Raw genomic sequence first — 13442 nt, 5'->3', positions numbered from 1 at the left:
TTATTATTTCGCTTCTAAACAAGTTTATTCTAAACCAATAATAGGCAAAGACGATTATATCCTGGATCAATCACGAAGTCATGAAGCTTCGAAATGTCCATAAATTTCGTGGCGCTTCAGAAACATCGATATTTGACTTGCAGGTATTTGAATGTGCCGCCACAGGGATCCCCAAACACGGTATTCGAGGCCACGAGGCGGCATTGCGAATTTCCTTCACAGGCCTCGGAAACCACGCGCTCACTTGACTCGGCATGACATCTGTTGGTCTTGATCGATGGATGGGGACATCTGTAAAAGAAAGCACATACTATTATTAAATTATGTCACAGTCATACAGTTACGGATCTTAGCATCAAAACCAGCTCGCTAATAACAACACCACTTAGAATTGATCACAATTATAACGTGAGGGCTGTTGACGTAGTAGCTACACGAAACTACTCGAAAACCATGTTTCTATGCTCTGCACTTTACGTCACAGTTTGACTCTTCTGAACTAAGATAATCTACCTTAGTAGGTCAATTCAGGTCCGTGAACTAATTTTAGGGGGTCCGTGAAAGAGTAATGTTTAACTACATCGTCAAAAACACAAAACAATATTATATACCTAAACAATGGCATCGTGAGTGGACTGTCGCTTAGTTTTCAAGCGATTATCCAGTTTAATCTATACGCAATAAAGAGTCCTTGAGCTTGTTGTGATGTCTTTCGTCTTATGTTTTATTCATCGACTTTTGAAATTATTGCCGTACGCGCAACCGCCCGCAAAATCTGAAAGCCCAGCGATAAAAAAATGTATAACCTCTGAACAATTCCTCGTAAAACATGATACTGGAAGTCAGATCATGACGTTAAACAGCAACACAACAAAACAGCCGCAAACATGTTGCAATAAACTGCGAAATTCCGTACTACTGCATAACATACTGTTCGATAAATTTAGGTTAGTGGCATATCGAAATCAGTGATAATAACAAGCAGTGTGTAGTACCCAGAACGATAGGGGACAAACAATAATAACGTACGTTTCTCCATTGTCACTTCTCCCGTAACTTGCACTTTCAATTATGATCTTCTTCGGCTCGTCACAGTATATATCCAACCTCTGATTCTCACAAACCGTTTTGGATTTCGCTGTAGAAGTAATCTGAACGTAACGAATGCTGACGCATCGCGGATTCAAGCTCGTAGTGAACATGAACGCGAACCTATATGATGACAATTATTCAACGTGGCCATTCTAAACATCATAAATGCGAAAGAGAGAGAAAATGCATCTAGGAGGGAGGTAGGAATGTTCTCTTAATGACAACCATTTCAAGGGGAAGTAGAAAATTAAGTGGTGTCAAAAATAACTTGGCGGAGGGGTGGCATATGTTTACTAGCTAATCGGAGGTGACTACTTACAAAATTTTAAGATGGCTGTATTCGCGATTAACACAAAATTACTGTCACAACAAATAGACATGTTGCAGGTATACCATTCAATTTTCTCCACGGACATTACCTAGATTACCGGCAATAAATCTCGAGCTATATGAAAATGTACACTTCCTGACAGGGTTGTAACCAAGTCACAAAGCTCCGAGTCACAAGTCAATCTCACTTTTTTAGTTTTGACTCGAGTCAAGTCGAGTCATTTTCAATTTACCACCGAGTCAAGTCCGAGTCCAAGTCACCAAGCAGAGGATTGAGTCCGAGTCATGGTATTATGACACGAGTCCGAGTCCAAGTCATTGTGTTGACTGCTCAGTTTGCAGTTACCGTCGCGTTAAACCCACTTTTACAACTCTGTTTGATGATATCGGATGGTCTGCATTTATAATATACCAATTTTCCTCACTTTCAGCACTTTCTGATCGAATTTTCAAGTACCAGGACCAATAGCCGAAATCCCAATGGAGTGGTTATACTTTACTATTCTTCGAAATTACAATGAAATGTCGGTCTTGACCGTCTTAGTCTCGAGTCATATGACTTGGTTCGAGTCATGCGCAATGACTCGAGTCGAGTCGAGTCATTTCCGTATTTTGAGAAAATGACTCGAGTCAAGTCGAGTCATCAGAAAATCATGACTCGAGTCATTGCAACCCTGCTTCCTAACCTCCCTGTGATGGTAGAATTCCAACGTATTATTGGTCTGGATGAATGTCTACATGTAAATGACTAATTACATGATGTAGCAGACCTAGTGCTGCTGTTAACCTTGTTATTATTGTATCTGTGGCCATGAACTGTGAACGTGATTTCTTTCTTGTGATCATGATATCCACCCCTTTCCGGTTGGAACGTCGTGCAGGCCGGTCGTGTGACCGCCGGCTTAAGGATGTTGTATGCTGTGGTGACGATGCGATACAGTTTGCGTGTAAAACTCCGTAATAAAGCATTACCAATCCGAAGACTGGGCCTATACAATACGGTCGAAGGATTCAGTGTTGGTACTCACTAAGAATCGGAAGATTAGCAAAACTAATTCACGGGGAAGTAGAAAATTTATGTGTGAAAAGTAAGCTGAATAAGGAAAAGTAATTTATGAAGGAATTCCTCCTCTCATACATTACGCAAATTAGGCATAACTAACCCTGAATCATCTGCTTTACTTACGTAATGACTCTACGCATTGGTATGCGACCCGCAGATACTTGAATAAACCGGGACACGGATCACCAAACACACTATTCCTGGCGTAGACATGGCAGCGGGACCTTCCTTCGCAAGCCTCAATTACCACTTGTTCACTTGATTCAGCGCGGCAGTCATACGTTGCGGACGTGACTGTTGGGTGAGGGCACCTGATGGATACGAAGCAAGAGTTCCTAATTCTTCCTAACCTAGCGAGACCGTTCCCTTATCTGTTAATATTTTTGCCTACTGACAAAAAATAAATATATGGCTCTCCTACATAGGACCTGTCTGTAAAATTAACTTTGTATCAACAACAGTTATAAAAGAAAGCAGAGAACTCTATTACAATATGATTTTCCGAAAAAATATTACAATGATTTTGTACTGCAAATCAGTGTGGCTATGCCGTAGTAGTCGCTAAATGTCTTTGCCTCGAGGGACCCAGCGTATGAAAGGTGATGCGGCGTATGCGCACGCATACAATATACGAGCACCGGTATATATTTATAGTAATGGGTAGGCCTATATTTCTTTGAAGACTACATTCATTGCAGTATAAGTTATCAACTCGATGACATGAGATAATCCTAAAACAATGGCGTCGTGAGTGGACTGTCGCTTAGTTTTGTAGTGATTATTCAGTTTAATCTATAGGGGAGATGTGGTACCGATGGATCACTGGGACCGAAAATACTTTGAAAATTCTCTATGATAATTCCGTGATTTCACTCCGTGAATTTGTCTACCATTGCATGATGGCAAAATCTTTCCTCACATAGAAAAAAAATTGACGTGCGCGAGCTATGGGGTCTCTCACAGATGTTTTTTGTTTTGCGGGGTGCAAACTAAATTTAGATCGACAAATACATTTTTCTTTGTAACCTTCAACACGAACAAACCAGCAATCATTTTTATTGTGAGGTGTAGGGCTTGTATCATGCTATATAATAGCACCTATTATTTTTTTCAGTGCCTTCCTTGAGTGGAATATTTTTCAATCAACTATATAATTCGTAGGGTGGGGACCGATGATACAATAGCCAAATCAAGCAAAATAATCAAGCATACTAATCATGAAACAAATGAAACATGCCTACGTACAGAAAATCTTTATGTAATAATTGCATATGATATTTTATCGCTATAACGAGGTATTTGGAAGTCACACTTTCGATTTTCGGGCAATATGTATGTACCCTCAAATTCATAATTTTGAGCCTAAATCGAAACGTGATTTTATGACAACATTTGAGTTAATATTTATTCTATTTTTGGACGGTTGCGACCAAACATTCTTCTTTGGCTTGCTGTAGCTTAGATTATAATACTGAGCAAGAAAAGTTGTCACATCTGAGTTTTTTAGGGTACTATGTCATAGGTCCCCGGGCCGTGTGCCATTGGACTCATCGGGTGGGGACCGATGATACGTCCATAAATATTTTTTGAAAAGACGGATATTCATGTATATGTGCGCGATAGGTAGAGCTTGTATCAAAGTGCTGAGCCAGCAAAAGATCTGCTGTTTTCGGCTGAGCATTTAAGGGCCAGCGATCATTTTCCAATTTTTGATCCATCGGTACCACATCTCCCCTACGCAATGAAGAGCCCAAATATAATTGAGCTTGTTGCGATGCCTTTCGTCTTATGTTTTATTCGTCGACTTTTGAAATTATTGCCGTACGCGCAACCGCCCGCAAAATTTGAAAGCACAGCGATAAAAAATTAATAACCTCTGATCAATTCCTCGTAAAACATGATACTGGATGTCAGATCATGGTGTTATACAGCAACACAACTAAACAGCTTAGCCACTGGGACCGTGAAAGCATCTGAAGGGGAACGAGGTCACCTGAATTACTTTTTCGCATCCTAAAAAGTTTTTCCTCCCATACACCTATGCTCCAGAGAACCCATGAAAATAACCCACCAGCACTGGCTGCAAACCATTCATTTAGAGGAATGACGAGTATAATTGTCGCGAGATTTAGAAGTCTAGAATTAATGTACGATGAATATGTGAAGGTAACGTTCAGGCAACGTACGTTTCTCTATTATCTCTTCTTCCGTATCTGGCGCTTTCAATTTTAATTGTCTTGCCATCTCCGCAATCGATGTTCATCCTCTGATGCTCGCAAACGGTCATGATATTTTCTTTAAAAATAAGAGAGAAATCCGTTGCATTCATGTATCGTTTATTAAAACAAAATCAGGATTGAAATGCATGCTTTTCACAGTTCATGAGTTTTTTGGTGTTGCATGGTATTTTGCTTGATTAGTGTTGAGGTTGAGCTTCATACAAAATTTGAGACTTTCGTCAGTTATACGAGATCGTAGGTTCGTCTTGATGCTATTAATAATGCGAGGACCCATAATGACAGACGTAGGTGGAGTCAAACTTGGTCGCTATCCAGCAATACCCACTGTAATATGTGATGGGTCAGTGACGTGGGGCCAGGAGAGGCAAGTGAGGCAGTGTCTCACCTGTCTACTAGATTTTCAACCTTTCTACTACCAAACGTTAAAGGAAAGGTAGGGCATAGGTGATAGCGCAATTCGTCGTGAATATCATAGAATTTGTAACTGATAATAATCGAATGCAATTGTCGCACTGATTCCGATTCGACTTCTCAATTCTGAAAGTATGAGTTGGTACATAACGTTGAGCCACACGCCTACATTTCAACAGCAACTGCAAAGCTACGTTATCAATCAAGAGCGTGTATAGCCATGGCCCACCATGCCTCCTAGTCTCTTTGATCAATCAACGTATCGTGCAATCCAAGATTTGTTGGTGGAATCATCGAATTCGAGAGGGATATTGGTCGCCGGCGCAACAGCAACTTAAATTTGAGGATTTTGAAAAGGAGGTCCGAGCCCCTAACCCTGAATACGCCACTGTGTTAACCTCTCAAAGTGGTTTTTATACTGCCATAAGAATAATTATACTGGTCGTGCTGAAGATATATTAACAAGTTGCTGCAATATTGATAAATTAGGCACAAAAATAACAATTTATTAAAGAGTCATATCTTATGTCCAAAAGAGCCATATATGGCTCGCGAGCCATAGGTTCCCGACCACTGATATAGACGAAGGATATAGAGTTACTTACGTAGCTTAGCAATTCTACGCATGCGTGAGCTATACCCGCTTTTTAGCACGTCTATTTAATTCCATATTAGGCGAATGCAAAGACTTGATCATATCTCGTACTTCGAAAAGACGACTCGACTTGAATTGTGACTTGACTCGTGACTTGACTTGACTCGAGTCACCTTCAAAAATCGATTGACTTGACTTGACTCGAGTCAAAATTCACAATCACTCGAGATGACTCATAACTCGAAGGTATAGTGACTTGATCCCAACACTGGCTAACCGTAGTGTAACCTCTAGTAGGATACGATCTAAAATAGCATGACCTCCCGGACGTCACAGCAACATTGTATTTTGAAAAGCATGACTCGAACGCTGCTTACGGTATCCCTCCGCGCATACGTTCCTAGATATACGCCTGATCTATACTGCTGCACAGATCCCCAGGAATCGTTATTTGAAGCGATATAGATAAATGTATCTATTGTTTGGCAAACTATTAGAGAAGCATATACTCGGAAGCTGTTAAAATAGAATCTCAAATTCTGGTACAGTAACTAGTACGAAACAAATTATGCGTATTAATCGATATAGGCATTGACGAAAAATCAAATATATCAAACGTCTTGTAGTGTTTTGGGGACATTCGGAAGCAAACGAGGAAATATGGATAGGCAAAGGATTAACAAATTTAGTAACCACTTGTGAAAGTAGTGCAGTTAGTCCAAACCTGCTTGAGTAACCCGGCAAAGCAAAGGCAATCTCTCTCTGACCATCTCCGTTATTCAACTATGCATATTTTGCATATTTTAACATTGTTCAGAATTCTGTACTTTACTTACGTGATGGCTGTATGTAGGGTTGCATTTAAAACAAAAATCAATTTAAAACAAACATGTTTAAAACAAAGCTCTAATTTGAAACATATGTTTTATTGTTTTTTATGTTTTTTTTTGAAGTAATGACGCCACGAATGTTCAATTGTGACTTCATAGTGGATTGACATTTGACAATTAAAAATATAAGGTAAAAATATATGTGCTATTGCCATTGAACAAACTATTTTGCGGATTCCAGCCCTCCCATGTCGATATACGTCGGCTATACCGGGTGGTAATTGTACGTATAAGCTCATACAACATGTTTTTTGGTAAGTATTGACACCATTATGGCATAATTTTACAACTTAAAATTTTTTTAAAGGTTTTTTTTTTTAAAATCACTGTTTAAAACGCCGTTTGTTTTATATGCAACCCTAGCTGTATGCAGTGATATGCTACCAGCAAATACTTGAATAGACCAAGGCACGTATCAACTAAGATATTCCATCAAAACTAAACAGCGCCTTCCTGTTTATATGTGCGCCATGAGTTCATCAACTGTAGTGGTAATTAATTCATCCTCTACATTGTCATCCTTCGTATTATCCACGCTATAATTAAACCAGTAAATGGTTTGATGAAATCTCCATTAGCACCACCGCCACCACCTGATTTCGAAAATCGCTCAAACGCGGGCAAATTCGGAACAAATTTCACTAAACCGAATGTGGATTCTACCTTGCTTACCTAATATAGTCTCTACGAGTTTTGTACTTCACTTACGTGATGGATCTATGCACATATATGCCACCCGCAAATACTTGAATACACCACGGCACGGATCACCAAAGACACCATTCTTGGCGTCGACAACACATGCTGACTTTCCTTCGCAGGCCTCAATCAGCACGCGCTCACTTGATTCAGCGTGGCATTGGTACGACTCCATCCTGACCGATGAATGCGGACACCTGTGGTTGACGGAAGTGAGGTGACGTGAGTAGTAGTATAGATCGGTCGTGACGCGCCATTGTGGTTTATGGGCCCGCTCGCACGCGGCTGCAAACTCGTGTTCGCACGGTAACCCTTTTGACCCCCCCTGTCGCTCGCACGCGGCTATTGTGTCTTATGGCCCCTCTCGCACGGTAACCCTTTTCAGTATAGGGATCGCTTGCACGCGGCTTCGAAAAGGTTTACCATGCGACCACAAGACACAATAGCCGTATGCGAGCGATAGGGGGTCAAAAAGGGTGGTCGTGCGAACACGGGTTTTCGAAGCCGCGTGCAAGCGATCCCTATACTGAAAAGGGTTACCGTGCGAGAGGGGCCATAAGACACAATAGCCGCGTGCGAGCGACAGGGGGTCAAAAGGGTTACCGTGCGAACACGAGTTTCGCAGCCGCGTGCGAGCGGGCCTATAAGCCACAATGGCGCGTCACGACCGATCTATACTACTACTGACGTGGTGAATCATCATATATTTACAATTGTACACTTGTGCACGACTCGACTTAAGGTTCGCAGTGTTTCTTAACCTTGGCTCTCTCATCCCCTCTCATGGGCTTTTAATTTTGATGGGGCTCAAACGCTCAGGGGGCGATATGGGGGACACTATGCCGACATGGGCGGTATAGAAGCGCTGAAGAATAATGGTGACGCAGTATATGATTTAGTAGGGATAGGATACTATTTGATCATATGTCTGACATTGCAAATTCACATAAGGCAAAATCTGATAAATCTCGAAATTTTCGCAATATATTGGTTGCTTTGTTTGGTGAAGTTTATGGTGAAGTTAATAACTTGGCCTAGCACTAAATTCAATGTGAGAATGGATCTCTATGACATTTTCAGTTGATTTACCAATAGGCCTAACACAAAGCAACAAAACAAAACCCAATACAATAGACATCCCCGTGTGGCCAATCATCGAGGTGAAGTCGGGATGTTTGGGCCCGTATCGGGCTGGAACCAGATGATATGAGCACGTTCCCGATGGTTCCAATTGTAAAGTCACAGCCCGAAAAGAAGTACGGACAGCAACCTATTACTCGAATTTTTTACTGCAGTCCCCAAAATAAGGGTGGAACAAGGAAATTTCTTGAAAAGGGGCACTGAGGAAAAAATATTAACCACTGATGCAGGGAGACTCTGCAGATCGCACCTCGGAGACCTTATTTAAATATCAATTTGGATTTGCTTTCTGTTGGCCGGAAGAGTGAGTATAGCTAGTTGTTGTGCTATCGGTGGCCTGGAACGAAGTAATTCTACTATGCTGGAGTACACCGGTAGGCCTTGCTTACTTTTCCCACTTCACAAGTGACTCTGATTTTGTACTACAACCACTTCCACTTGACTGTTTTCCTGGCAATACTACTTACATTTTATAATTTCGGATTTGGAAGAGTAGAAAGTAGTTGTAATATCAGTCTGCTTAAGTTATGAATGAATATAGTCGTAATGTGGGTATGAATATCCCGTATCATGGTAAGCGGTAACTGAATTGATTTCGAAGGTTTCATTTTATTTTGCACAGTAATCGACTTACTGGAGTATAATTATACAACTTTCGTTTTATATACTTCCACTTCAGGCACTTTTAAGTGGTCTTGAAAATTGCCACTTCTACTTGTAATTTAGTTGCCATTTGAGTAGAAACACTATCTACTTTGATCACATCTTAACTAATTTACCTCCCTCAAACGGTTGTAGTTTGTACCTGAAAGTGCCAACAATCTGATTTTCATTCTATGAGCTATGCGATGGCAACCACTAGAAGAGACATTTTTATTCGCGCACGCTTTCATTGAACAATTAGGGGCTTTTCGAATGTTATGTGGTCTAATAATGGCTCGTTTTCGCCCGTGCGATTATACGACAAACCCGGCATCATACGTTTTGGCACCTTCCCGTCTTCCGTAGCTTGCATCTGTAATGTGGATCTGCATTGATCCATCGCAAGATATTTGCATCGTTTCATGTTCACAGACTGTTATGCTTTCGGCTAAAAGTAAGGTGTTCGATATGTAATATGCAAGGCACTTTTACATCATTAAAACTAGGAGATGCAATGGAACAAATTCATTATTTTTCGAAATAAAATATGAGGCATAGGCAGGTTAACAGAAGCTTCAATAACTTATTGTTGAATGATATTTTTCCCAGCTTATATTTGGAAAACTTGTGTAGCCCTATATTGGACTGGTGGCGCTATTTCATTACTGATACTCCATCGAAACTAAACAGCGCGTTACTGTTTATAAGTTCTCCATGATTTCGTGAACTGAAAATATTAGAAAACCGAGGATGGAGTGATAATTTTAAGTTTATCCGTATGATTTGGGGAAGCGAGTGGTGCAGTTGGTTAACCACCAGCGTCACGACACCACTAGCAGTGGTTCGAATCCCGGTTCGGACAAACTTCTATGTGTCGGAGGTTTCACTGGGCTCCTCATCGCCGACCTCACTGCAGTTGCAGTGAATTGAAAAGGCCAGACTGAAGGTGAGCCGTGCTTACAAGTCGGCGGCAGAGACCACGACGGGGACGCATTGGTGCGAGAGAGACTGACAAATGAATGAGCGAAAGATTGACGAAGTCGTCCCCAAGATTACCAAAGCCCAAGAAAAATGAACATTACAAAAATCTGTGTCGTGGTGCACATAGCCTGGAAAAGGCAATAAGCACCACTGTAATATGTCAATAATAATAATAATAATCTATGTGCTGTGCAAAGCGTGCCGCTCTTTCAGAGAAAATAGTAGATTACCACTAATCAGATAGCATAAACTACCATCTCTACGCAATGCGAGAGGGAGATTAAGGGTATGCTTATTCATCGTAAATGCGTGTTAGGAAGCCTGGTATTATAACCATATGTCCAGTCCATAGATGGAATATACTGGAGCCCGTCCTATCATCGGTTCGCCGATAATATCAGGACAATATCACACTTTGAAAGAATTATCAGTATCGGCCATTGAAGCTGAAAAATTATCGACAATTTTCGTGACGTCACAACATTGCGGTAGGAAGTCACAAAACTATCATCTTTGACCGATGAACTGGGAATATTGATGTATGTCACATCGCTTACACTTAACTGGTGTCCAGATGTAGCCTATCTAGTTTATTTTATGTTCAAGTATAACAAATTACCAATGGCTGTAAAGATGTTCAAATAAATGCTCTGAAGTTTTGAAAATGTGCTTATGTATATCCAACTTCTTTTGAATATCGGCTGAATGTATTGGGGTTCTCGGCCAAGGTGTGAGATATCGGTATCGACCAAGAAATATTCAATATCGGTCGGGCTCTAGAGTATACCAAAGTTAATTTGCTGCTATCTTTGCGCTCGAATGTCCTGCAGCGATAAAGTGCCAAAAAATCCCATTGCAAGTCTGTTGTAGATGTCCCTGGCACTAACATAATAACAGAAAGGGAAGTCAAATTGATGGATGAACTGTACCGGGAGTGGAAAAGGACATATATATGAAGATTAAATTTGTAGCAAAGAATACCTTTGAATTGTAAATAATTTCTATATTTGGACCGGTGTCAAAAATTGAAGTTAATTTGTGCGGGACATTTTTTTCGATTTGAACAAAATAATTAAAATTTTAATAATTTATATCAAAATGTTCATTAATTCCTGCTACAGGCAAATTTTTTTTTCTAGTCATAACCCTAGTGAATATATTGTTGAATACCTGAAATTCCAAAATGCCGTCGCGGGCCGCACAAACTGCTCTCGCAGGCCGCGTGTTTGAGACCTCTGCTCTAAAGTCAGGTATTCGCATCGTGGGAGAGTGTGTCATATCGAAAATATGTTCTATAATGTCCCTAATTTATTCGGAAAGATTTTATTACCCTGGTACCTTCATTATTCACTTTCATGCATCTTGTATTGTACATCTAACTCACCTGTAGATGAATGGAACTTTGCATGGGCAGAGAACACCAACAAGCAGACCGACAAAATCGACTTCATTTTACGCTAACTCCGGTCCTAAGTGAATTATGCAACTGCAAATCGAAAGACACAAACGCTTTTGTACTGTCTTCGATACATTTTTTAGGTCTTCAACCCAATAATCATGGAGCTACCTATCAGTCGGCTACAGATGTGGATTAAATGATAACTAGGGCCATTTTTATATGACCTAAAAAAATCAATAACATGACTATATTTTTTAGAAAATATGACTTTATATGACTTTATGTGAAAATCATGCAGTTTTACCTGCGAACAACATCACTCACGGAACTAAAGAGTAGAACATACGTAACATAACAGTAATACACATCCATGTTTTTATTTTAAACCACTGTTGTAGTACAGTTTCATGTGGTCTGGAATGCTAGAGTCTATGAAGTTACGATTTAGACGTAAAAGGACTTTAGTGAGGAAAATGAGCGCTTCACAGACACTGATGTGGGTTGACACTTCTGCAGTTTTGCATAAAGCGCTGGTGAAATGTCTTTGTTTGTAGCTCCATAATTTGTTTAATGTCGTTTTTGTCCAAAGGCTTCCTAATGTAATTTCTGAGCTCAAGCGAACCTTTTCCGAAATCAAGGGCATTTAGATCAGCATGGGCCTCTATGATGGCGTACGTACAACTTTCCATTTGGAGTATTAAGTTTGAAATATTGTTATGGTGGAGGCATATTTCTGTTAATTGACTAGCCAAGTTTGGATCGCTGACTGAATTTTTGTCGCTCTTTACAATACGTCCTTTACCTTCCTATGCATTGAGTAGGGGAGATGTGGTACCGATGGATCAAAAATCGCAAAATGATCTCTGGCCCTCAAATCTTCAACCGGGAATAGCAGATCTTTTGCTGTCTCAACACTTCGATACAAGCTGTACCTATCGCGGACATTTACATGAATATCCGCCTTTTCAAAAAATATTTATAAACGTTTAAAATTTGTTGCTCGAACGTGTCATCGGTCCCCACCCGGTGGGTCCAAAGGCACACGACCTTGGGACCAATGAGACATACGCTCAAAACTCAAATTTGTAAGCTTGTTTTGTTGTGTACTATAAGCTAAGCTACAGCAAGCCAATGAAGAATGTTTCGTCGCGACCTTTAAGAATAAAATTGATTATATCAACTCAAATGCTGGCGTAAAATCATGTTTTGATTTACGCCTAAACTTACAAAATTAATGCCACATACATATTACCCGCAAATCGACATTTTGACTTTCAAATACCTCGTAATAGCGATAAAACACCACAGGTAACTATGATTTACAGCCTGTATATATGTAGGCGAGTTTCTGTTGCTAAGTGATTAGTTGGTCCATCTATTTTGCTTGATTTGGCTATGGTACCATAGGTCCCCAACTTCATAAATATTGTAATTGACTTGAAAATAGTACACTCGAGAATGGTATTGATTCAAAAAATATGTGCCATTATATACCCTGATACAAGCCCTATACTTCACATCAAAAATTATGGCGGGTTTGATAGTCTGAAAGGTGATATAGAAAAATAAAATGTCGATCCAAATTTACTTTAAACCCCCTAAAACGTAAATCATTCGTCACAGACCCCATAACTCACGAAGATCGAATTTTTTTGCATGTGAGGAAAGATGCTGTCAGCATGTAGTTGTAGACAAATTCCAGGAGTGTAATCAAGGAATTATCATGGAGAATTTTTCAAGTATTTTCGGTCCCGGTGATCCATCGGTACCACATCTCCCCTATTTCTTCAACTTGTAGAGGTCTCTCGGCATCATATTGATCAGTATTCAACCTGCTACTCCAAAGAGTAACTGCCTTACTTTCTTACTGCTTAGTTGCTTCACCGCTTAAATTGGTACTTCTTATTTCAAGTTTACAACGATTTGACTTTATAACTCGAAAATATGACTATATAACGTG

The 13442-nt window shown here is 40.1% G+C and overlaps 1 protein-coding gene across 1 annotated transcript; it reads right to left on the bottom strand.

Moving 5' to 3' along the window:
- Positions 1-11571, bottom strand: LOC145458621 (L-rhamnose-binding lectin CSL3-like). The gene is made up of 7 exons (XM_080337043.1): positions 11468-11571; positions 9442-9550; positions 7330-7517; positions 4672-4780; positions 2609-2796; positions 1030-1138; positions 1-291 (listed from the first exon to the last, which is right to left on the bottom strand). The coding sequence occupies exons 1-7, from the start codon at positions 11532-11534 to the stop codon at positions 117-119; spliced, it is 945 nt and encodes a 314-aa protein (XP_080193169.1). The 5' UTR covers positions 11535-11571; the 3' UTR covers positions 1-116.
- Between the last annotated feature and the right edge of the window lie 1871 nt (positions 11572-13442).

Source organism: Botryllus schlosseri, chromosome 2, assembly GCF_051294905.1.
Source record: "Botryllus schlosseri isolate E-star chromosome 2, Bs_hap1, whole genome shotgun sequence".
Lineage (NCBI taxonomy): Eukaryota > Metazoa > Chordata > Ascidiacea > Stolidobranchia > Styelidae > Botryllus > Botryllus schlosseri.
The sequence above is the reverse complement of the archived record's forward strand: the minus strand, read 5'-3'. Positions and strand labels throughout refer to the sequence as shown.